Raw genomic sequence first — 27,242 nt, forward strand, 5'->3', positions numbered from 1 at the left:
GGGTATATGGTAGTTTAGTTTATTTCATCTAGTGTTATTTTGTATGTTTTCATTTTCTGTGTGTATTTGATCATTTTTGGGTGATGTGGCTTTAATGTTTTGTTAAATTACCTTAAAATAATGAGTCAAGGGGCCATTTTTGGCACAAGAATGGGTCAAAAATTTCTGGAGCTTCCCTAATGCTCAAGAAAAATCACTAAAAATGTTGTCTTCCCAATTGACTCCAATTTTGTCAAAGAGGTGACATATTGCCTAAATTTCCTGATATTTAGGGAAAATTTACATTTTGATCACACAACTTTTTTTTCTATTCTTTTTTCTTCTAGCTGATACAGTGATTAATAATGCGCAATAAGATATTTATTATCTTAAATCTGTTTTATTTTTTTCAAGGGCTTTCTGTTTTTACCCAGAAGCTCAGTTAGTGAGGTCTCCTGTAACCCTGATGACGTGGGGAAATACATCTTTGACATTATTCCAGGTAAGTTTTAATAAAGGGCTGGTATATACCAGACATAACAAATATTTGTTAATTAACTATGACACTTTTTTGCAGGATAAAGAGGCTTCTTTAGCAAACAATTGATAAATTTTCCAGATATAATAGGACAAAGTGGTAAATTCGACCCAAATTACAAATTAGACATCTTTCGATGTGTGTAAAATCTGGGATAAAACATAGGGCTTGGCTAAATTTTGCACACTGGTCTAACCTTGGAGATAATTCCAAGAGTATTCCCATAACTGATGGTAATTATATGTATGTTTTATTATGGATATGTGTGTATGTGCACTGACTATCTTTTTTTACCCTATTTCTCTTAATTTTAAAAGCAGAAAGAACAAAAAAATCACAATGTAGGTCTTTCTTTTCCTTTATTTTCCAGGCATTGTTTAAAAATATGTTGCCATCTTGCTAAACTCTTAGAAAAAGGGAAAAAAATTACATTGCATAACTATACAAGTGATATGATCAAGAGATTAACTATAACACATGTGTACCATTTTCCACCATGATATTATTTAATGATCAGCGTAGCCACATTGGTAGCCAGCGTGAGTGACACGCATTACATTGGTAGCCAGTATCAGTCCCACGCAATACATTGATAGCCAGTGTCGATGGCACACAATACATTGGTAGTCAGTGTCGGTGACACACATTACATTGGAAGCCAGTGCCAATGACCCCCATTACACTGGCGGTCAATGCACCATTTTTGTTGGTGGTCTGTGTACATATCCCCTTTCCACCTCATTTATTAAGCTAATTGAAAATCTTCTATTCCTTTGAACCCATATGTCTTTTTCTGCCAATAGTAAAGTACAGCAAAGACAAATATAAAGAACTATGGTACTGGTTTTATCCAAGTGTAAACCTATAGGGCAGAATGGATGTGTGCAGGCTCAGAATAAAGCTGAGTATACGTGGTTAGAATTTCGGATGAACATTCGTACTTATCAGATCATTCAACAATGTTGAATTATTGAGACTTGGCATCTGTTGTTTCTTTTGGTTTTAACATTTTATTTTGGAATTATTGGAGCTTCCACAATGAAATCCACATTAAATGTTAGAATTTAATTCATTCGAGAAACATTTTCCACCCTGCTCCTTCCATTTTTTCACCACTAAGTTAAAAAACAAACGTCAATTTGGACATATTAACTATTAGAAAGTACAACAAATGCTCAGAAAATGACTGTTTTGGAACAAAATTCTGTGTATACCCAACTTAAGGCATATGGGTGTTGTGTGTAAAATTATAACTATAAAGGAAATGGTCTTAAGTCTTGTTTTATAGTTTGCAGGGCATTTTGTTGTCTTACATCATTTTTTCCACTGACCTCAACACATGCAGCCTTTTCTGTACAGATTCTTATTTTAAAAACAGAACAGGTGACTTCCACTTTTGTGTGTGGGTGTACATGTGGATGGTGGCTTTCTCTGCTGTGACCATTAATCAGGTCTCTCTATGTGGCAGTTCCACTTGCCATTCCACTTCCACCAACAGTTGCTGGTAACATCAGCGTAGGTAGCATTAAAGTTTTGTACAAAATGCCTCCATTTTTCTATGGTCTATCTTTCATTTCCCAGTACTGGATATGATGAATGGAGACTAACGGCATCCTGTGTTATAACATCTTTGGGAAATTGCATGCTAACTGAAGTCCCAGAACACTTCAGGGGCCTGCAAGTTCCCCAGAAATAGGGTCTTGGCCACAGATTCAAATGTTGTGCCTTGTATTCCTGATCAGTATTGCACATAAAGAGTTTTCGTATATTCTGTATTTCATAAAACGAACCTGAAGTGCAAAGTGCAGTAAGCCCCAGCAACCAGATTTCAGGTTACAGTTAAGGAGACCCTGTCAATAGGGTTGGAGGAAGAAACCAGAGTCGGGGAAGGGTGAGGACACAGACATTGGACATTCCTGAAAGTTTAGCATGCCGAAAAGACTGACAGAGGTTGGGAAGCTGTAACGGAGGGGAGGTAGGACACACGGGCCATTGGGACACTTCTCTTGCATGGAAATGGTGTTTTGATTCGTTTAAAGGCCTGGCGGGGTCTTTTTCATTGAATGCAATTACATCAGAGATGATTCCTGATTGGTTACTGTGGGTTACAGCACTTTACACATCATCATTGTACTTTGTATTGTATTATGGATTAACCCTTTTGATGACAGCACAAATGCTAAATAAATGTCAGAAGTAATAACTGTAAATTGCATCTCAGCTCCAACTAACTGCCTGAAATATTAGAGCCAAACACGTTCCTTCCAGCTCTGCATCAGTGACGACAATTGTCTCAAGTTTACCCCCCCAAATAAAAGGAGTATTAAAAGGGCACATTTTTGGCAAAGCTGCCAAATAAATTGTGCTTTGTCCAGACAAGCTGCCTGTTGGGGAATACATATTTTGTCTTTCGCTGCGGATTGGATTTTAATAGTTCAGTGAAGGTCAAACTTCACACTTAGATTACAATAAAAAGTAATAACCCTGTGGTTGCCAGTACATGTGAAAATAGCAAGTGACCTTTCAGTAAGTAAGCAAGAGGACAGTAAGGATCATGGCCGGAGATTTGAATAAAATATGACGGTCTGAAAACATATAGAGGGGAATTTATCAAAACTGGAGCAGACAAAATCTGGAGCAGTTGCCCATGGCAACTAATCAGCTTCTCTCTTTAGTTTGTTCAGTTAAAATGTGAACATTTTAAATGAGAGAGCTGATTGGTTGCTGTGCACTGCTGCTCCAGATTTTGCCTTCTCCAGTTTTGATAAATTCCTCTCTATATGTATTCTCCAATAATGTAGTTGTCATTTGTACTAGGGTTAAAGTAATATTATATAACTGGATGAGCAGCGCTAGGAATTCAATTTTTCTAAAAAAAAAGTGTGAGCATAAATATCATTAAATCAAAAGTATAATATAAACCATAAATTGTGCCTTTTACCACATTATAGTAAATATGGTACAATGAAAACAAAATTGGATACCATTGATCTGAATCAAATGTGACAACCCTAAAATGTATCGTGTCAAACCACCGATACAAAGTGTACTGGTGTATAAATGTTAAAGTGACATTAAACCCTCAGATGTTTTAACCTAAACCAATACTGTAATGTGTGCCTTACTGTAATCCATGGTTGTTTCCCTTCTCTTTGCTGCTCTTCCTTTTAAATCCTCATGTCTTCTCATGTTTGGGGAGAACTTCCCTTTTCAGCTCAGGGCCTCTTTCTGTAGTGCTGGCTCAGGTTACAAGCCTATAGAAACGTATACACAGACACCGTGTATCCATTCCTGAGACAAGGCAGTCTGCTGCAAAACAGAAGTTCTGCCCAGCATGAGAACAGATACAAATTTAAAAGGAAGAGCAGCAAAGAGAAGGGAAACAACCATGGATTACAGTAAGGCACACATTACAGTATTGTTTTATGTTAAAAAATCTGAGGGTTTAATGTCACTTTAAAGCCACGTTTAATGGGTGATCTATAAAGTGTTGGTGGAGTTAATTAGAAGCTGCTGTACTATAGGCCACTGGGTCTGAAGATGTTTCAACTGAGTATACAGCGCTAATAACTCAATCAGTAAATGTTGAAAAATGAAATACAAGTGTATAAACGCAAAGTGTTTTTAACCTGTGATTGAATATATCACTATGGTGCAAACAACAAGTGGCATGTGAAACAAAAAATACCATATAATGTTGTAGAAATGAACTCTATTATTGTAGATGCCCTCTACAGGTTTAAATCATGTATATAAACCGTGACTTATTAAACGGTATCAATCCTTTGTGCCATCCTCACTACAATGGAATAAATGAATCCATAAAATCCTTCACCTTTTTAGTGTGAGATCGCAAATAAATAGGGCTTAGTCCTTACTGTGCAATTCTATCATTGTGCAACACAAAATATATGTGAACAAAAAAATATACAGTATATGTGAACAGAAAAAAGTATCTGTGATAATCAGCTCCACTTCAATAACGGGTAGTAGAGCCTTCCAGTGTTCGGTAGTTTAAATAGTGCTTTGCCAATACATCCCCCTTTCAGAGTGCGTACTCACCGCAAACTTTTGGCTGTAACAGACAGCCCCAAACGTTTTGTCTGATGTGACACGCTAATGCGGCGTCTTTCGTGAGCGTCTTGCCTTGCCATGTGTGTTTGTGGAGACACATACAGCTTACTAGCACACACAAGGGTAGCTATATAGGACCCTAAAAGAGAAAGGAGCCACCCTAAAACATGATATTAGGGTCAGTGGTCAGGGGACTAGCTGATTCCGCAGGAAACTAAAACATTTAAACATCAAGGAGCAGCATCCATTGTAAGTGATTTAATGAGCATTGGAAATAGCTTAAAACCCTTTTGTCTTTAATATCACTTTAAGTAATTAAAGTGTCAAACCACCCAATAGTTATATTCAGTTTTTGCTGGATACACGTGAACCCAGTGACTCCAGAGAGACGCCAGGGGTGAGCTCTTCCTGTTCTGGTAACTGATTGTGCTCTCTGTAACTGTTAAGCATCACTTCCTGTTCTGCAGCAAGAAGAGTCTCATTCATATTGATGAGCTCTCCACAATAAAGTGTATATAGAAAATCTTAAATGTGAAACTCCTGCATAATTTATATGGCAGGTAATTGGATCAGGGTGCTCCTGGGTCAAGAGATCTGACCACCATACTTCTTATTAGCTTTTAGAAGCCAGTGAGTGCTTCCTCCTGTCTGGTTATCTATGTGCTAATACTGCTTCATTTCAATCTACAGCAAGTTAGATAGAGTTCGGCTCATTTCCTGGCTGAATAAAATCAGCACTTTCCTTCCCAGCCTGACTTTCCTTGGCCTGTCCCTTCAATTCACTGGATTTCAGTAAAACAAAGCATAAGACTTTGCACACTTTTTGTTTAAACTGAACGTTCATATGGGCTTCAGCACAAAATCAACGTCATGCTTTTTAAATATATAGTGTATGTCAAAATAACACATATGAACATATGGAACACCTTCTTCCTGTGGCAACATGCTGGAATTTCAAGACGATGGTCTTGAGGGAAGCTCCTTTATTACCGGAACTCCTGCTCATTTTACTGATCGTTTATTGCTCTTTTTCACTACATTCACAGGGTTATCTCTTGACCCCAACAAGCCTGTTCCAGATGGCTACACCCTTATGGCTGGTTCATCGACTGAGATGGAGGAATGGGTGAAGGCCATCAAAAAAGCAGCTGGATTTCCATCAGGAGGTAATTACGCCATGTACACAATAATGTATTTAAATGATAAAGGTTGCCTACTTGTTTAGATTTAATGACAGCTGCTCCAGCACACTTTAACTTTATCAGTTTATGTGTGCGCACCATACTCTGGTTCCTTCAGGTTTTTAAACAGGCTGGCAGAAGCTAGACTGTACACACAATGCCTGAGAGTTTGACAGTGGAAGAAGGTCAGATGAGGTGGCCAATAACTGAGTGTGCTGACGTGTGCAGATACCAACAATGTTCCAGAAGGTCATAGAGGAAAGGCGGGAAAAGAGGAGGCAGACAAGGGGCCAAACACCCAGGATGAGCAGCCAACTTGTTCATTGCAGGGTGTTCCTGTTGGTGGAGGGAGGAGATAGGTGCTAATAGATACCTGGGAACCAAGTTCTGATTCATCACAATGGAATTAAAAGCCAATGGTCAGAACCAAAGCATGGTCACCAGCCAGACCAAAAGAAGCTGAATCAGGCAGCATTCATCATCATATGTCTATGTACATCTGAAGTATGGCAATAAGGAAGTTCATACTCCCTGAAACCCTCAAGTATGCCCTATGAATGTATTTCATAAAAGGGAAAATGTTTAATGCAAGAAACACAACTTTCCTTCACTTTCCAGATCTAAGCTTTGTGCTTAGCTTTTTGTAGTATACGTTTTCACTTTCTTTAGCAAGAATTGCCTCCCTCCTGCCATTCTCACCTAGACAAAAATGAAGTGTCCCTGCTCCTGCAGCCTTCTGGGATCTCCCTATCACATATCTCAGAAGGCTGCATGAGCGGGGACTCACATTGGTCGGTGGGCATCTTGTGGGGCCAGATACAAATCCCAGAAGAGACAGCCAGCTCCCCTTGACATCAGAAAAAAAGATGGCGGCACAGCCAGGGTTGTGGCAGAATATCAACAGATCACAGCAGGACAACGCTGGATTCTCTGGGTAGATTAGTATGTTTTCTGGTAAGTAGCCAGCATAACAGGTGAAGTTCCTCCTTAAAGACTTTGGAAGGATTCCAGTAATATACAGTATCTCCGGGGCCATGCATTGACTAGTAGAGGCAGATTAGCAAATACAAGAGAAGGGGGATAAGGATTCAAAGGAATCTGGTTGAGAAAAAGGAAAATGTCTTGGAATTCTAGGAAACAGGGTTGGCTAAAGAATGATACTGAAACGTCACTTCATTAAGTTTAACTTAAATAGCGTTCTGTGGAAATTATATATGTTATATCAAGATTTATTTCCCTCCAAAAAAACCTTGTAAGGGACTAAATAGTATGATTATCACTGTAACACCATATTAGAATACTGTGTATCCAAAATCTGTGAAATCCGTGGGGGACAGTCTGATTTAAGAAACCACTTCGTTTGGGCCACGAGATGACTTCGTTGGGCCGCCTCGTGACTCCACGAAGATGTTGAAAGGTGATGCGAGGAATCTGACACTGCACTGTTGCCCTTCTGTTGTCTTGTACCAGTCTTGCCACTCTCCGTTCTGCCCTAACATTGACTAGTCGCTTACGGCCACAATTCGCACATTCAGACCCAGATTTTCGGCTGACAGTCCAGTCTTTAAACACTTTAACAACAGCTGCTCTTGAATATTTAACGAATTCTGCTGTTTTGCTGATACTCGCTCCATGGCTTGAGCGCCAACAATCATCCCACGTTCAAAGGCTGTTAAATCGCGTTGTTTATCCATATCTTTAGAAAAAAATCACTTCTACTGTTGTGGTAAACAACCTGCTTCACCCTCCCCCCACCCCACCCTATATATGAAAGCAGTAATATGTATTATATTGTGCGTGTGTGCATTTGTTATTGAAAATTTGGGTTTGACAAACAGTTGTGCTAATAATGTGTGACATAAAAAATTGCAACTACCACAATTATATTCTCCAAGGTCTTTTCTTTCACAAAATATACAATATAAAGATTGCGGGGGTTTAAGTAATCTCCAGGCCTAACTAGTGCATTTAAAGAAGAACTCCAGGAATTTGTGTCTAGGTGCTAAAATATCAAAGTTATACTCACCCAAACCTCTGAACTGGCCAGCTGTCACAGCGCTCCCTCTAGTCTGTCTCCCCTTCCCTGCAGCATTGTAATCTTCTTCTGCATCCTCATGTCTATAGACGTTGATGATCAACAGGACCTTAGACTGCTGCAGAGGAGGGGGAGAGATGTTGGAAGAACTGGTATAAGAAGAAGCTGGCTCGGAGCTTTGGGTGAGTATAAGTTTTTTTTTTTTAACCTAGACCCAGACGAGCAGTGTGGGGGTAGCTCCACTGCAACGGTTAACAAAAAAATTCCCTGGAGTTCTTCAATCTTTAGTATGCATGCAAAAAATTAGCAAAAATGGCTTTGGCAGCAAAAGGGTTAAAGCAGACCCAAACTCTGCAAAATGGTCTTATTTATGAAGCCATCCCCTTCTTTGTTTAACCCTATCGTGACTAGTGACGTAGATAGTACATTATTGGCAGCGGGCCCGTTTAAACAGACTCTGTTTACAATTGTAAAGCCGGCTGTCGGCTTTACAATAGAAGTGATTCTGGTGGATGGGCCAGTAAAGTGCCCGCCCCTCCACCCGAGACCCCAGCCTGACACCCCAGCCACGTTTTCCAGGCTCCACTGCCCCTCCTGCGGGCCAAGGACCGGCATATTGGGTGCCCGCGGGAAGCTGGGAAGGAGAGCGGCAAACTTCCATGCACCGATCTCCTCCCTGCTCTATTGGCCGGGAGCGATGCAGATTACATCACTTCCGGTCCCTGAATTGTCATTGCCGGGCACCTGAAGCCCAGCTATAAGCTATTGAAGTGCGATTTGCACTTCAATAGGTTATTTAGAGTCTTTTGGACCCCCAGTGTCACCTTACAGAGGAAATGGCACCACCAATATGCTATCACAGTAAATGCTATCAGTATGTGATAGCATTTAAAGTAAAGTAAAAAAAAAGTTTTAAAAAATAATATAGAATAAAATAAATCTAAAGCTAATTTAATAAAATTGTTTAAAGTCCCCGCGAGAGTGCACTTAGTCATGCAAACATGCATCGGATTTGCCTACGTACAAAAACATAGATCACGCCACATATGTTGGGTATGATGACCTGTAGGTGCTTTTAAAGTGTTGTCTATGGACTTTTTGGGGTACTGAAATTTGTTGCCATTTCACGGACGCATGCAATTTTTAACCTGGGCATGTTGGGTGTCTAGTTACTTTTAGTAACCTCAATTTTTATATTGTAAAAAAATTGGGTATTGTTTTTTGGGGCACTAAAATTAACTTAAAAGAGAACTATGGAGTAACCTTTTTATCCCATAGTTCTCTTAAGGGTCACAGGACATATACTAACCTCCTCCAGTGACCCAAAGCTCATTATATAGTGGGCTATTGCTCACTATATACAGAGATCGCCACACCTGGGACGGATACCGACAATGCTGTCGAGATCCACCCAGCTGCCTGCGTGACAACTGGCTCTGCCTATCTACAGGCAGAGCCAGCTATGCCTGCCCCCTCCCCCATCCGTTTCTCCCCTCAGCGCTGGAGGATTGGAGCGGGGAGGGGAGAATCCCTGCGGGGAGCAGTGACTGACAGTCACCGCTCTCTGCAGGGAGATGATCGTCAAGTGAGTGACGGTATGTGTTCTCTCACTTCCCGATCTACCTATCACTCACCTCATAGTTCTCCTTTAAGTGCATTTTTAAAAAAATGTGTGGGTTTGATAAAGAGGTGTGCCCATATCGTGCAGCATAAAAATATGCAACTGCCATCATTTTATTCTACAGGGTGTTGGCTTTCAGAAAATATATATAGTTTTGGGGGTTTGACGTAATTTTCAGGCCTATAATGCGGATTATATCATGTGTGCAAAAAACTAAAAAACGGCCAAAAGGGTCCTTATGGGGTTAAACAATAAACCTGATAAAAGGGCCTTATGCTCAACTAACACCCACTCCAGCCTCAAAAACTGTGGGTGGGGAGTTACATGAATGTGGTCACCATTCAGGAAGAGTCTTCAGGCATACCACTTACGTTGTGGCCGTGTTTAAAGGGAATGTGGTTAGCTAAATAAAATAATCTTACTGAAAAGTGACTTTGTTTTTTAAAAACATTGTTGTTACTTGGTATACTTTGTATGTTTGTAGGGCAGCTATATTACATTGTTACTTATACATTTGTGCTTTTTGTCTCAGTGTAATCTCAGATAGGCTTATCTTGTAACATACAGATAGCAACAACATTAAGAAACTGATAATCTGTATATGAAATACTATAATGACTCTATAGCAGAGTGAGGAAATTAATATGTTTAAGAATTAAAAATTTGGCCGTTATTGTTTAGGGTCACATTTCTTATGCAGCCACCGCTTCCAATAAAAATGTGTATTCAAATATAACAATGTCTATGACTAAAGCATCTCCATGGAATTGGAAATGCAACTTGAGATGACTGTCCACTGAGTAAGACAACACAGTACTGTGTACAACAATGTTCCTATTGTAGACAATATAGTACTCATCATCGTGTCTGCATAGACCAATGCCTGTCCCAAGGAACCAGGTGTATCTAAACCCAAGAACAAAAATGTAATATATTGCAGTTTACTGATCATTAGATGTGGCGGGTGCATTAGTTTTCTTCTTTTAGTTTTTGTTTTCCACTATTTACACTTGTTCTGGCCAGTGTAGTTGAAGTGACGGCTCAATAGATCGAGAAGTGAGTGAACACATACCGGCGTTTGCTCACCTCTCGAGCCTGTCACAGCTAACTGCCGTGACAGGGGAGGGGCTGGATTCCCCCCTCCGATCCGCCAGCACTGACTGGCGGATCGGACAGGGAGGGCGGCGGGTACAGCTGGCTCTGCCTCTAGATAGGCAGAGCCAGCTGTCACTCGCGCAGCTGGGCGGATCCAGACATAATTGTCGGGATCCGCTTCAGCTGCGGCGTCTCAGTATGCCTCGAGCAGTAGCTCGCGATATACTGTGGCGTCCCAGTATACCGCGAGCTGTAGCTCGCGGTATACTGAGCTTATGGGGGACGGGAGGACGCTAGTTTGTGTCCTCCCGTTACCCTAAGGAGAACTATGGGGAAAAGCCTTAACCCCATAGTTCTCCTTTAAATCTTAAAAATGTATTCAAGTACCTTAACTATTAACAACAATGTATTTGTGTATCACTCGGCTGTAGGGCTGTAGATCCTCAAATCATCTCTGAATTGGTGCTGACACTGTCCTTCCTTCTGGAGGGTGGCTACTTTTACCCCAATGGGGCTAATTTTTTTCCCCATGGTCCCTGTGTGAGTTGTAAAGTAGACACCGCTCCTAGCTCACTCCTGTGATGAACTACAATCTCAGGTTTAGTTTAATAATTTGTATTGAGATTGTAGTCCATCACAGGAGCTAGGAAGAATGGATATGCACCTATTATGAAGAGGTGCTTGTTATCATTAAAGTCTAAAAGCTCGCTCCTGTGATGGATTACAATCTGAATACAAATTCATAAACTAACCCTGAGATTATAGTCTTTCACGGGAGCGAGCTTGGAGCGGTGACTACTTTACAACACACACAGGGACCATGGGGAACAAAAGTAGCCCCCCTCCAGAAGGAAGGACAGTGTCAGCACCAATTCAGAGATGATTTGAGGATCTACAGCCGAGTGATACACAAATAAGATACATTTGTTGTTAATAGGGTACTTGAATGTATTTTTAAGATTTGACTCCGGAGTTTAGTGTCACTTTAAATTGTTGATTTATAGTAAATGTATTCTGTTTATTGTAGCCTAAGAATGCAAATGAAGATGTTGGCTACAGTTAAAGTGGCTATACAAATGCCTGTAATTGTGGCAGAGATGTCCATATAAGGCTATTTATTTATTATTATTATACAGGATTTATATAGCGCCAGCAGTTTGCGCAGCGCTTTACAATATAAGGAAGACATTACAATCACAATACAACTCAAGACAAGATGGTAAGGAGGGCCCTGCCCGTGAGGGCTTATAATTTAAAAGGGAGGGGCAAGTGATACATGAGGAGGTAGCTGTTTGGGAATGAATTGTTTGAGAACGTGATGGTTCAGTGGTTAGGTTGAGGTGGGATAGGCTTCCCTGAATAGATTAGTTTTTATGGATTACCTAAAGGCAGTCAGAGTGGGAGATATATGGACAGGTTGGGGTAAAGAGTTCCAGAGGATGGGAGAGACTAATTTTTTTTTATGTCTAAAGATATAAAGATATTGGACATAAATTTACTTATAACTGACTCATCCTCTGGAAAAACAATGATTAGCAGAATACTTCATATCAAGCGGAAGAGATGGAAAATCTATCATTATTTGGTAAATCTAAGAATGCTAATATCTGAATTTCAGTTTTATCCATATTTATGTCCAATTCTATTATATGTCTGGCCATAGCAGCTGTATGTACAGATGAATGAGCACACAATGGTATGTATCCTAGTGATCATTCTAGCCACTGCGTCCATTGTATGTTGATGACAGGCACACGTGGAAATAATGGTAAGTGTTTCATTAATATGAAATACTATTGCTTGGTATGAAGGAGTTAAGGATTAGCAGGAAACTTTGAGATTTCATAGGGAGGGGGCAGAAATACTGGTTTATATTCATCTTTTTAAAACAAAGGGAGCCTTTTGTCTAAGCGGCAGGTATGGGCAGGCCCCTGCACAACATCCAGAGCAAGCTGGAGACCAGCAGCCTCTCACTGACAGCTGGAGGCATCCGGGAACTGGCAGGAGCTGTGAGTGGTCTCCCGACCGATAATAACATGCCTCAGTGTCATAGGAAGATAGGATGGGATTTAAGCTGCATCCCAGCTCTGAAGACAAGACTTATTTGCCTTAAACTCAGGAGGAATGTCAAACTGCAGCACAGAGGTAGGGAAGACCTATATCAACATGATATTGGGATGTGAGTTGTTATCTGAGTTTTTTATGTTGCATTTAGGTGATAAAAAAAACATTTATATTTAGCAAATAGCTTTTCCTCCAGAGGATCTGGTTACTAGACAATTGGGTAAAGCCTCTCATCGTGGGGCTGCTTGCTAATGGGGCACAAGGGGAGAAGCCTAGTGACAAAAACAGAACTTGCACTACCATGTTTACCATCCGAGTTGTTCATTGCTATTCAAATATTACTATTCAAGACCATTGCTGTTCAAATATTGAAAATCAGTAAGGCATTTAATACATGTAGGAGATTCCTAAAAAATATTTTAAAAATGGCCAAAAAAACTACATTTTTTTAAGTACAAAGAACCCCTCTAACACTTTAACTAGTGATATAATGATATATGGATAGATTAAAATATATAATCTAGTATATCTAAACTAAGATAAAACTTGCTGGGGATTATAAATGATCAAATAGTAACCTGCTTCTCTTTTTAAAAATAAGTTTTTGATATTTAAAAGTCAGAATTTGAATATCATAAACAGTTCTGTTTAGTCTGCTTAGGCTGCCCATTTTAAAGGTGTACATACTTGGGGAACAGAAAGGTTTACTATAAGCAATGCAGCCTGATATGAAGTTGGTCCCTGCCTCTGATTGGAAAATGAGTAAACAGGAACACAAAGACAACATCATCACTTCCTCTCCCCTCCTGTACTAAGTTATAGTGCCTCCATTAACTGACATTGCCTTCCTTTCCTGTGCCTGCTGTGCAGGGGGCCTAATGCAAGGCTGAATGCAAAACTTCATTAATTGCTAATGGCCAGTAAAGAGATACAGACAGTGAAAGTTGTACACTGAGTGGCCAGATTATTATGACCACCTGACGTTTGTAGGCAAATTAGCTATAATTAGCTATAATTTTGCGCTGAAGTTGCTAGAGGGCCAGACCATTATAAATAGGAAAGCAGGTTGTTTACCACGACAGTAGAAGTGATTTTTTTCTGAAGATATGGGTAAACAATGCGATTTAACAGCCTTTGAACGTGAGAAGATTGTTGGCGCTCGGAGCATTGCAGCGAGTATCAGCAAAACAGCAGAATTAGTTAAATGTTCAAGAGCAGCTGTTGTTAAACTGTTTTAAAGACTGGACTGTCAGCCGGAAATCTGGGTCTGAACATGCTAATTGTGGCCACCAGTGACTGGTCAATGTTAGGGCAGAATGGAGAGTGGCAAGACTGGTACAAGACAACAGAAGGGCAACAGTGCAGTGTCAGATTCCTTGCATCACCTTACAACATCTTGTGCAGTCACGAGGCGGCCCAACGAAGTCATCTCGTGGCCCAAACGAAGTACTGATGGGGTGGTCATAATAATCTGGCCACTCAGTGTAGTGTTCCTTTACATGTGATCAGTAGACAAGGTCCTCCTAACAATGGTGGGAAGTGGAGAAGGGCCACCTTACACTGGTGGTCAGCATAGTGCCCTCTTACATTGGTGGTGAGTGGGAGAGGTGACCCATAAACATGTGATTAGTGGGAATAATGCCTCTTACATTGATGGTCTGCATAGTGCCCCCCTAATATTGGTGGTGAGTGGGAGAGGTGACCCGTAAACTGGTGATCAGTGGGAATAATGCCTCTTTGGTGGTCCGCATAGAGCCCCCTAACGTTGATGATCATTGTTTCAACGGAGCTCAATCTATGGAGTGACAATTTTTTTGTATTATTATACAGGATTTATATAGCGCCAACAGTTTGCGCAGCGCTTTACAATATAAGGAAGACATTACAATCACAATACAATTCAAGACAAGATGGTAAGGAGGGCCCTGCCCGTGAGGGCTTACATTCTAAAAGGGAGGGGGAAGTGATAAATGAGGAGGTAGCTCTGTGGGGATGAATTGTTTGAGAACATGATGGTTCAGTGGTTAGGTCGAGGTGGGATAGGCTTCCCTGAAGAGATGAGTCTTAAGGGATCGCCTAAAGGCAGTCAGTGTGGGAGATAGACGGACAGGTTGGGGTAGAGAGTTCCATAGGATGGGAAAGACTCTAGTGAAGTCCTGGAGGTGAGCATGGGAGGAATTGATGAGGGAGCTGGAAAGCAGGAGGTCTTGTGAAGAGCGGAGGGGACGGTTAGGGAGATACTTTGAGACCAGGTTTGAGATATAGCCGGGGGTAGAGTTGTGGATGGCTTTGTAAGTGGTTGTTAATATTTAGAATTTTATCCTTTGGGCTATTGGAAGCCAGTGCAGGGATTGACAGAGGGGGGTTGCAGACACTGAGCGGTTGGTTAGGTGAATAAGTCTAGCAGCTACATTCATGATAAACTGCAGGGGGGATAGCCTGTGTAGAGGTAGGCCAATGAGGAGAGAGTTGCAATAGTCAAGACGAGATATATAATACCACAATAATAATATTGTGGTATTACAATAATACAATAATACAATAATACCACAACTACGGTATGAAAGCACTGTCAGGCACTAGATCAATCCACCAATACTCACTAGTGACCCCTGGAGGAAAGCTAGGGTTCCACAGAACCCTGGTTAAGAATAGGTAAAATAGGGGGATGAAGGGTGTTTTATTTTTGTTATACAGATTACAATGCTGGTAAAAGAGGGAAAGGGGAGCAGTTAGTTGCTGGCAGCTGAACTACATGGGGCCAGAAGCAGTTGCATTTCATTCACCCTGTTTCTCACCTTTGCCTTATTAAATCAAGCTTAATATGCTTTAGTGACACATTGCTGCACTGTGCCAAATCTGTCAACTAAAACAGTAGCTACAAGCGGAAATGGGCACACTTCTGCTATTATGTTTTAAACTGTAACTCCTTTGTGAGATAAGCTCATGCAGGGGCGTATCTGCAGCGAGGCAAACAAGGCGTTTGCCTGGAGCAGCAGATTCCCTGAGAGCGGCACTTGCTGTGGTTCTCTCCCCTTGATAAATGTATTCATCAAGGGAAGAGAACCGGAGGCTATAGTAGCAGCGGGGCCGTGGACGAGGACGGCCGGCGGGGACGAGGACGGCGGGTTGCGGCGGTGTCCAGCAGGCAGCGGCGCTTTGAGAGGACGGCGGGTTGCGGCGGTGTCCAGCTGGCAGCGGCGCTTTGAATGCCGGGCGAGTGGTGATCGGAGGCTTGTGCCGATGGTGAGGCGGCGTCAACCCCGGGGGGGGTGCTGATGGTGACGATCGGCCGTCAGTAGGGAGGGGGGGGGCGGCGCTGCTGTTTTGCCTAGGGCAGCAGCATTTGTAAATACACCGCTGAGCTCATGGCACATTATCTAGCAATGAGTCTCAACCAATGGAGCATGTATCCCTTAGGGTACTTCTGCTTTTTATATTAAACTCAGAATAACTTATTCCATTTGCTCAGAAAACACTGGCCAACACTTTCTTTGTGACATGAACTAAAATAGATGAATCACACAGTTTTTTTTCGGTTCTAGATTCAAGTAACTAATTGGAATTTCCCTGTTACGCAGAGACTCTGAGTGACACACAATTTAAACCTAATGCTTTATGTGTATTTCCAGTATTTACATCATAGTGGAATCATCGAAAAAGTTAGAAGTGTATGATTTCCTGCTGTACATGGCCTGAGGATCATTCATCTTAGGGGTCCAGCAGAGGTCGATACACATACTGGGAGTCCACTCACCCTGATATTGTTTGTCCATATCAGAAATGCCCTGGTAAAACCGTTCACCAGGCTCATCGCTGACTGCTCTGAGGTTCTCAGAAAGAAAATATAGATACGAATGCAAGAAATTAACTTTTAGAGCCTATTCACACTTATGTGTTGTGGCAGTATGCGTTAAAAGGTGCATTTCAACATCACGTGGTACCCCAATGCATTATAGAGTCCAATGTGCTATGCATCACAATGAACCTCAACACATATACAGTACTTTATATGCTTACATGCACTATGGCACGTTGCGTTTTACGAAAGGCTAATGCGCATTTTTTAATTTGTTGTCATATATTGCTAGCCCATGCATAATAAATATGTTGCCCTAACACAATGCTCATTAACAACTGTGCATTAATGCACCGAAACAGAATGCTTACATGTGAATGGGCCCTCAAAAACATGATACATCCCAATGCTTTGTATGACTTCAAAACATCATTCCCTATTTCTTGGTAGTTGTTTTCCTTCAAATACTCTTGAAAGATAGCCATGCAGCTATTTCAACCTGCTTAGACTGGTCATCAGGTTTCTCTCTTCAATGAATTCCCTAATTTAGGGTCCCACAAAAATTCCTTCTTTGATCTTAGCATTACTAATCCTAGGAAATGTCTTTCTCACATAAGTAAATCCGAGTTCATTTTGATCCTTTGCCTTAACAAAGTTCTTCATGAATCCTAGCTTAATGTGCAGCGAAGGGATGTACACTTTCCAGAGTCCATAAATGGTGTGTTAAGAACATTGGGGGAATTCATAAAGAGTGTATACAACACTCTTTAGAATTCAGCCATACTTCTGCAAAACAAATATCGGGGCTTTCCCCAGATTCATGTAACTGTTTGAAGCAGTTACATAGTTATGGTGCAAGCATTGACCTTAGTGATGCAGAGTTGCACTGAGACTGGAGTGCCCTCAATGCAGCCCACCACAGCTACTCCACCTGTCACACAGTGATGAAGCAAAGTTTTACTAGTAGGTGGGCAGAGCCTTGTAATTGACAACAGGCAGTGAATGTATTCAATAGCCATAGCCAATAGACAGCTTGCTATTGGCTATGGAATTTGCCCACTGCCTGCTGTCAATCACTAGCAGAGTGGACCTGATGGGGAACCAGTCCCCCAGCTTCCCTATTAGGTTCTGCTCACTGTCAGCTTCATTAAAAGACTCTTAGCTGCCAGCAATCAGTGATGGGTGGGAAGGGGCTATGTATGAATGTGTATTTTAACATGTGTACAAAAAAACAGAAAAACAACTCCAGCAGCAAAGGGTTAAGGGTTCACACCTTAGGTGGCATGCCATTGACAAAGACTGACCTTTACTTTCCTAAATTGTAGAACTACATAAACTCAGGACATTTCTGATTCATTAGTAATTTGTCTGCCATAACATTTAGCCAAGCATTGGCAGCTACTGTTTTTTCAGCACTGTGCAGAAATGTTGTAATTGCTTAATTTGAGTATTTTCTAGTATCAGAATATGATAAAGGTATGCTTCAATACACACAGGTCAGGGCTCCAGTTTTTTATTCAAGCATATCTGTTGTGCACCAGTCCACCCCACTGTCTTTAGTTTGAAATCACAAATTCTGGGAACTGCTTTTGTTTCCCTTTTTTTAAAGACAGACTCGGAGATATTACGAGGAGGGGCTAGATGACTATGGGGAGGAATCGTCCCAGGGGAAAGGGTTAAGGATTATGAATAATTAGAGGGCTTAGCTGGTTGGAGGAGAAGGTCAGGTGGCCGGGAGGAACTGCATGGGAAGGGACTGCAAGGGCTGCTTGGAGTTCTTTCTGGAAAGTCGACGAAGGAAGCAAGTTGTCCCCCCTGCCTCTCTTATTTTCAGTGCAGGTGGTCTTTGCAATGTCTATTTTGTCACAGCAGCTTGGTAGGTTAGGTCTTTGGGGGTCAAAATACAATATGAGATGTGCAGATAAATGGGGGGCATCTGGTGGTTTGGGGCTTCCTTGGTGGGGTCAGTTGTGGATAGGAACCCTGCCCCTTCTGGAAGTCGGGCATTGATAATGCTGGAATTGCCCCCGAGGCGCTGGGGGTGCAGCTGGGGACAGGGGGTGGAGTTACAATAGTCTTAGTTGGGCTAACGGACTCCAAGGGACCCCTTATAGTAACAACAGTTTTTAGGTTAATATTGTTTGGTCCGTTATTCATGGTTATTATGATCGGTAAATTGTTATTTGTTTAAATAAAGGGCTGCTGTGGCCGTTAAAACCCATGCACGCAGTCTGTGTGTTTCTTTAATGGAACTAAGAAAGGACAACAGAATTGATGAATCCAACAGTCATGCGTTAATTAATGCATTCATTTAATTCATTTCCCAGCAAATGCTGTGACAATTCTAATCTTAAGCAATGCTTGTGATGCTCACTGTCTCTCCAGACAGGAACATAAGAGGTTTTACAATATGGTAATGCTCCCCACAGAGACAAGGATACTTTAAGTTCTTATTTAGAGTGTAGAAACAAGCTTAAAGTGACACTAAACTCAGGAGTCAAATCTTAGAAATGCATTCAAGTACCTTAACTATTAACAACAATGTAACTTATTTGTGTATCACTTGGCTGTAGATCCTCAAATCATCTCTGAATTGGTGCCGACACTGTCCTTCCTTCTGGAGGGTGGCTACTTTTGTTCCCCATGGTCCCTGTGTGAGTTGTAAAGTAGCCACAACTCCAAGCTCGCTCCCATGATGTATTCCCCCTTCAGAAGGAGCAATGTGTGTCTTTGTCCCTCTGTACCTCCCTTAGCCAGGAGTGCCCGGTATGTCTGTGATCAGGGTTGGATGACACATCAATGTAAATATTCATTATTAATGTATTACCCCCAGGTCCAAAGGTTTAAATGCTGGGTGAATTTTGGACAAGTTCTATTGGCAGGGCTAGTTAAGGTTCAACTGGCCCTTATTAGTCCAGGCCATCTATGTGTATTGGCTGGGATTTGCCATGTATTCTGGCTGTCACTCAGTGCTTTATTGTACCCCATTAGGAGTGGGGCATAAAAAGCTTCAACACAGGTCTGATAAGCATCTCTTGTGCTTTGGAATTTGAAGAAAAAAACATGTACTGTATGTTGTTTAATGGGCAGTCTGATTTAATTAGGTCTAAAAGTAATGAATTTCAACAAACTGAGGGGATGACAGGGTTTCTGAATTAGTGTTTGGGTGCCCAGGCCCCATTACTATCACAAGGGGTTCTTATCCTTTCTCACTCTATCCAAAACTAAAACTAAAATGAGTTTTGGGTATAGATACAATTTAATTAATGTTTTTCCTTCCTTTGCTTTATGTTGCAGCTGTGTTTGGCCAGCGTCTCGCAGACACCATAGTATATGAAAGGAAGTATGGAAGGCACTTGGTCCCCTTATTGATGGAAAAGTGTGCAGACTTTATCCTGGAGAATGGCCTGAATGAAGAAGGGATATTCCGTCTCCCTGGACAGGATAACCTGGTCAAACAGCTAAAAGAAGCTTTTGATGCGGGAGAGCGACCATCATTTACCAGGTATTCAAAATGATCTCCAACAAGTTCTTTGTTCATTTTAAAGAAATTAATAATAATTAGCTGCACACTCTTCCCTGTGAAGTGGGAATAATTATGCTTATTTAATAAGACACTAAAGCAATGATGGTTTCTGACCTTCTGTCAGCCTTAAAAGGAAACTGAACTTTGGAAGCAGTGCCCACCAAATGGCACCTGGAGGGCAAAGAACGGATCCATAGTATTGCCTGTGGTCTCCCTGGAGCTGATCTTTTCTCCATTCCTGACTCACCATCTCTTGTTCTGCACTGTGCGGAGGCTGCCGTTATGTTTGAGGCAGAGTTTTGCTTCCTCATGTCAGAGCCTCCTGCAAGGAAAACAATGAGCAGCATTGGACTGGAGTAAAGCATTTTTACTTACTTGTTCCCACCTCCCACTAACTCGGCGTTCACCTCAAACCCCTTCACTTCAACTGGTGAAATGCTCTTATTGTCTTCACATGAAATGCTGTTCTATGGAACCTGCATTAGTCGTGCTGACGTGTAGTTCTTGGGCCACCAGAGTGATTTTGGTGATTTACAGGTTTTTCTGAATGCACAATTCTAGTTTCCTAGCTGTCCCTAGTTTCAGTTTTTTCTGGATCAGAGAGCTGGTTTCATTGCATTCATAAGATAGAGCGATGCAGTACGTCACAAAAAAAAAAGCTAAATGTTACAAATTAACAGGCTAATGCATTTGAAAAGTCACATAATTTTCACTATACTTCTTTGATAAGTTATCTCTCCAATAAACTAGATTTACAAAACAAGAAAAAAAACAGCAGTACGCGTTGTTAAAATACATATATATTTTAAATATATATTTTATCAGCAAAAGAGTTTGTAATTCTGTTTGGCCACTGATATGATTCACACATCCTGCTGTACTGCACAGCCAGGAAGATCAGCCTACTGTTTCCTGGTTTACCTTTACAGCTTCACTTGTCGCCTGTCTGCTCATTGGGCAATAAATTAGAAATGGTTGCCATAAGAGTAGGCTGGAGAAGAATGACTGACAAAGGAAGCTGCAATGCTAAGGGAGGAAACAGGTGTCATCTGTCCAGCTGCGCAGAGTGGCAAAGTTGTGTGAATGACAGCAATGTTTGCATAGTGTTACAAGTCCTTTGGCACATAGAAAAGTTCATACTGTATATAAGTATTTTTACTGTGTGTTTAGCTAAATACAGTTACACCCTTTCATCACCCTCCATCTCCCTTTGCAGTGATACAGATGTCCATACAGTGGCTTCTTTGTTTAAACTCTACCTGAGGGAGTTGCCGGAGCCAGTTTTCCCTTGGTCGCAGTATGAGGACTGTCTTGCTTGTGAAAATACTATGAACATTGATGAGGAGAAGGTAGGTTACACTACTGGGATATGAATGAACATATGGCTGGGGAGAAGAGGGCTTATCAAGCATCGGCAAGGTCTGAATCTCTTATATAGCATCTTAGTGTGGTTGGCAACTGCCTCCTTGATCCTCACTCCAGTGCAGGAGAAAGTGACTCTACACTAATTGTGTTGAGGGAAGGAAGTTAAAGTGAAACTAAAGTCATGAGTTAAACCAAGTACCTTAATTATTAACAAAAATGTTTCTTATTTGTTTATCACTCGGCTGTAGATCCTCAAATCATCTCTGAATTGGTGCTGACACTGTCCTTCCTTCTGGAGGGTGGCTACTTTTGTTCCCCATGGTTCTTGTGTGTGTTGTAAAGTAGCCACTGTTTCAAGCTCATCCCTGTGATATACTATAATTGACATTACATTCTGTAATCAAAGATACGATAAGATAGAAGAGATAATTAGACTCCTTGAGAAAACACAAGAAGTATGCATTAACTAGCTCTAAATTTATGATAATAAGTATGTTTTTGCATTTATTGAATATATATAACAAAATGATTTCACGGGTATAGTTAACGGACCAAAAATAAGCAAATATGAGAAGTTCATTATTAGGGTCTACATACACTTTAACTGGAGATGAAATAAGTTCTGACCCGAGCAAACACCCAGTACACAAACCCTTTGCTGCCAAATGGTTTGTAATGATTCACATACTTCCGCCATACTGCATGTGATATGTGGAGTTCTGCTGCAGTATTGGAATAGGTTAAACTTTATGGACCATTACTACTTCTGATAATAGTATAACCCTGTTTACATCTACTGCTTACAGGGTCATGAAGAACTTCGAAAACAAATAATGCTTCTTCCTAAAGAAAATTACAATCTCCTTTGCTTTATATGCAGGTAAAGTCTTAACGAAACTTGGTATCATTTTTTTTTTAACTTAAATAATTCTTTGTATTGCTGTTTTTCCCCATTAATGGGTGATGGACAACCAGACTGCACAGCCCGCACACCTGCACAGGAAGACAAAATATACAAGGATGGTCCATCACCAGAGTGCAAGAAGAGCATATGGGGTTGTATGATATAGGAGGGTCTTCTCCTTTACTGCAAAAACAACAAAAAATGAAAATACATGCCCATTTCCTAGTGTTTTGCCACGTAAAGCACAAAAATATAGTGTACTCCTACTTTTCTCTTTCACATGAGAACGGAGGAAGTTATCACCTCACAAGAATTCTCGTGAAAAAAAATTATGGTATTTTCTTCACTTATCAAACTGATATAACAAAACACTTTTAAATATATATTTTGCAGATCAAAAAGGTGAAAATAAGAGAAATATATTGTTAGAGTTTACATTAGGAATGCAGCGATCCCGTTGTTTTGGTATCGAGTACAATTAGCAATATTTTTTTTGGGGGTACATACCGAATACCCACCACACCAGGTGACGAGGAAGCATGGAGCCTGTTTTCTGGCCAATCAGGAAGCTGGGGGGGGGGGAGGAGCTGGCTTCACGGTCAATCAGGAAGCTGGGCGGCGTCCAATGACCAATTACTAGTATCGGTATCGGTGCATTCCTAGTTTACATACATTCTAAAGAATAAGTAAAGTTAAAAAAAGATTACTGGGAAGTCCGGGTTTTGGCAGAAGAAACATGAAAAGTCTCTCTGCCAAAAAAAATCTTCCTCTGTCTGTCCCCAGTGATGCACTGTGAAGTGTACACACATCTTTATGATGCCATGAATGGGTCGGGTGCCAATTCCTGTGTGCATGTGTAAGAGTTAAATCTTCAGTGGCCACTCTAAGAAGAGTACTAAGAACCTGGAAGTGTTGGCGGCAGGGGACAGCGCTGAGGATTGGAGATTGATCTGGCAGCACTTGAGAAGGGAACACTTGTAAGGTAAGTGCACTGTAATGTGCAAATAAACTCTGCATACTTGCACATTAGAAGAAAAACTAAAAAAATTACAAAGTGGTATACTTTACCACTTTAAGAGACTGGGGATGGCTCTGGGTTTATTGAAACATGACAACTGATGGCACTGATGGTACAATTGGTAGAGTAGCAATAATGAGTGTGGAGGGGGGCAGAATCTTTGCGCATAATTTATCTTCAGCCTTTCTATGTCTCTACCTTGAATCAAAACAAATATTTGGATGCATGGACTTATGAAATATTTATCTGTACTTTTTCTTTGTGTTCTTTTATATAATATTCTTATGTTCTTGAATAGATTAAATAAAATGTCCACTATCTACACCTTTTCGTGTTTAGTTTCCTCACGTTTTATACAGTTTTGTATGTTGCTACGTGTTTGTATTTATATTTCTGTATTAATTCTCATGCTATTGCAGATTTCTTTACAAAGTACAAAATAATTCCAGTGTAAACAAGATGAGTGTAGAAAACCTAGCCATGGTGATTGGCGTCAACCTTCTAAAACCAAAGACAGAGGACCCAGTGGCCCTAATGAGAGGTAATCTTCCCTAATTTCTAGGCTGACCATATTTCCTTGAGCTAAAAACAGGACATTGGGATGGCAAAAATAGGACGGTTTTAATATTCCATATTGAAAAAATAAGATAACAAACGTTTTATGACAATATAGGAGATGTGTACAGCATAAAGTTTTGGATAAAATTAATTATTATGCTTTGGATTTGGAGGCAACGAGCCATGTCCCCAGAGCAGCATACATGTGTCCCCAGAGCAGCATACATGTGCGTCCCCAGAGCAGCATGCATGTCCCCAAAGCAGCATACATGTGTGTCTTCAGAGCAGCATACATCTCACCAGGCTGCAATCTCACCCTGGCGGCATGTGGATCTCTGCATGGCTCTGCGGGCAGTGGCTATGCTGTGTGGAGAGTGCCGTCTCCGGGACTGTACTGTGCTGTGTGTGGGGCTGTGCCTGTGCCAGGAAGGAGGAGGAGGAGATATAGAACCGGACAGGCACCGCCAGGGACAGCTACTGCAAGGCCCCAGCAGGCTACCGAGGTCCCCCAAGGGTGGGAACTACTGCGGTTAAAAAATTTAAAGGGCTGGTTTCAGGACATCCCTAGGAAATGGGACAGAATTGTGTTGTTGTCTGGTGCATTTGTATTCGAAAGAGAAAATAAAAAAATGTTTGGCTGCTATGAGCAAATGAAAAATGAGACCTACTGCTATCAAAAACACAACTGAGTCCATTATGTAGTGATCTGAACTCACAGCAAAGCAAATTGGTATAAATGGACCATTAGAAATTGACGTGGTAGCTTATAATAGATGTAACCTTTCAGAATACATACAGTATAAATATAATGGAATTTTCCCTCTGGACTTTGTCTAGTTTTTTTCAATAAACCAGATATGTTTTCTATCAATAGTTTGTTTCTGTAGTTTGTAATACTTGGCTGCCCTCCACCTAGCTACAGTCAAGAAATACATTGTGCTTCATATTTAACCTTTTGTATGTCCAGTAAATTTTCATTGTCATTCCTCCCTGCAGGAGCTCCTCAGATCCAGAAGCTGATGACAGTCATGATCAGCCTCCATGAGAAGTTCTTTCCTAAAACCAATGATCAGCCTCCAGAACCTGCTTCCCAGAAGAACGATTTCAAAATGGGACAGGTGCCACGCAGTTCAGTAGGCTGGGATGCTGCTGAAGAAAGCTTTTCACCTTCAGGAGATCCTCCTATAGTTCATGGGGTAAAGTGTTTGATGAAGTACTTTCAGGATTATTTAAAACGTATCTGTACTTATATGATGCTAAATAAAAAAAGGTGTCTGCACAAAGATTTTGATGTCTTTCAGAATGCCCTATGAGCCCTAAGACCTGGTGTACTATTATGCAAAAAGGAAACTCAAAGGTCAAGCTTAGGCCTCCTCCCTCTTGCCTCCTAGACATCATAGTTGGTCCCATCTTCGAAGGGTGGATTCACTGCCAATTAGGCTTAAAATTCAAGAGGGAGCTGGTGTGAGCTAAACTTAAGTTACCATAGTCATTATTGGCATATTAGAAAACCCTGAGTGTTAGGCTCTGGAAATAGTCAGGAAAATAACAAATGGTATCTGCAGAAACTAATGGGTGCTTGCTTTTAATTCCTACTGGCAATGTATTTATTACTATGGGAGCACCAGTACACTTTCATGAGGCAGTGTAAAGATCATTTGCAATTTGCAGAATGCAGCAAACCATAGCATTACTGAAGTCAGATCAGTGAAAGAGGAAATCTTTAGTGGCTTTAAGTTGCTACTAAGGTTTTGTGTTAATATTGTTAACAGAAAAGAGACAAGAAACTTGCCACCCTTTCTGGGTGGGTTTCCTAGAAAAGGTGGCAACCATAGTGATGGCAGATTTCTCATTGCATTTTGCACCTTTTTGAAACATTTCACACATTTCACTACAGTATTGCTTATCTTTTTCATTCCATCAACAAGATCCATCCACAGTAATTGTCATAACAGCCTTACTGCAAGAAGGTATTTTTGGAAGAGAAACAGATTAAGGGGGGCATCATAATAGATGGTATACACTGAGTGGCCAGTTTATTATGACCACCTGACGTTTGTAGGCAAATTAGCTATAATTAGCTATAATTTTGCTCTGAAGTTGCTAGACGGCCAGACCATTATAAATAGGGAAGCAGGTTGTTTACCACGACAGTAGAAGTGATTTTTTTTCTGAATATATGGGTAAACAACGCGATTTAACAGCCTTTGAACGTGGGATGATTGTTGGCGCTCGGAGCAATGGAGCGAGTATCAGCAAAACAGCAGAATTCGTTAAATGTTCAAGAGCAGCTGTTGTTAAAGTGTTTAAAGACTGGACTGTCAGCCAAAAATCTGGGTCTGAATGTGCGAATTGTGGCCGTCAGCGACTAGTCAATGTTAGGGCAGAACGGAGAATGGCAAGACTGGTACAAGGCAACAGAAGGGCAACAGTGCAGTGTCAGATTCCTCGCATCACCTTTCAACATCTCGTGGAGTCACGAAGCGTCCCAATGAAGTCATCTCGTAGCCCAACGAAGTCATCTCGTGGAGTCATCTCGTGGCCCAACGAAGTACTGATGGGGTGGTCATAATAATCTGGCCACTCAGTGTATATATATATATATATTCACACAAATATTCACACAAAAAAAAGACAACAGAAGGAAAAAAAAAAGACAACAGAAGGGCAACAATGCAGTGTCAGATTCCTCGCATCACCTTTAACATCTTCGTGGAGTCACGAGGCGGCCCAACGAAGTCATCTCGTGGAGTCATCTCGTGGCCCATGGGATGGGGTGGTCATAATAATCTTGCTCATTGTTACTCATTACTCAGTGTATAACAACTAAAACTCCCTATGAGGATATAGCTGTGAATGCCACCATTATCATACATTGCACTCAGGTTGTTTCACATGCAGCATATATACTGTAGGTATGCCATGATGAATTGCTGCAACCTTGGCTTAAACGGCGTGTCATTTTAAAGATTGTGGGGAGGCCACTATTACAATATTCACATTTTTACAAATACCCACCTTCCTAGCCCCCTAATCTAATATAACCTAGAATCCCCCTACCTAGATGCCTACTTACATCTACTTGACAACCTTCTCCAATGTTTACATACCTTTGCCCAAAATCTTTTCCAATGCTGGCAGAGTAAATGAGCAGAGACTCCCAATAGATTTAAATAGGGCCATATTCCTACACCAGAGATGCTATGAGTTATTTCTTCAAGTCTATGGGTAGTCAATACGTTGACACGGCCAGCCATTTCAGGCCAAGGAGATGGCTGCTGCTGTCATGGAGGTAAGCAACCATCTGGGTGATGGGGATTGAGTTAAATTAGGTTAAAGTTAGGGAGGGTGGGCTAGTGAATTTTAAAAGTGTCCCACCCAGCTGATATGCAGAACTAAAATATAACTGGAGAACTTGAGATTAGAAACCGAATATTGAAGTAAAAAGCATTAGAAATTGTATTGGTGGGGGGGGGGGGGGGAAC

At 41.1% G+C, this 27,242-nt stretch overlaps 1 protein-coding gene across 1 annotated transcript in view; it reads left to right on the forward strand.

Moving 5' to 3' along the window:
* The window catches only part of ARHGAP25 (Rho GTPase activating protein 25), an 87,075-nt gene that overhangs the window by 55,043 nt on the left and 4,790 nt on the right, over window positions 1-27,242 (forward strand). Inside the window, exons 3-9 of the mRNA XM_018572126.1 lie at window positions 394-481; window positions 5,638-5,757; window positions 19,684-19,891; window positions 21,129-21,261; window positions 22,084-22,157; window positions 23,619-23,740; window positions 24,754-24,953. Coding sequence (XP_018427628.1) covers window positions 394-481; window positions 5,638-5,757; window positions 19,684-19,891; window positions 21,129-21,261; window positions 22,084-22,157; window positions 23,619-23,740; window positions 24,754-24,953 — 945 coding nt within the window. The remainder of the gene's footprint in view (window positions 1-393; window positions 482-5,637; window positions 5,758-19,683; window positions 19,892-21,128; window positions 21,262-22,083; window positions 22,158-23,618; window positions 23,741-24,753; window positions 24,954-27,242) is intronic.

This window comes from Nanorana parkeri, unplaced genomic scaffold (assembly GCF_000935625.1).
Source record: "Nanorana parkeri isolate BGI_ZX_2015 unplaced genomic scaffold, ASM93562v1 scaffold1942, whole genome shotgun sequence".
NCBI lineage: Eukaryota > Metazoa > Chordata > Amphibia > Anura > Dicroglossidae > Nanorana > Nanorana parkeri.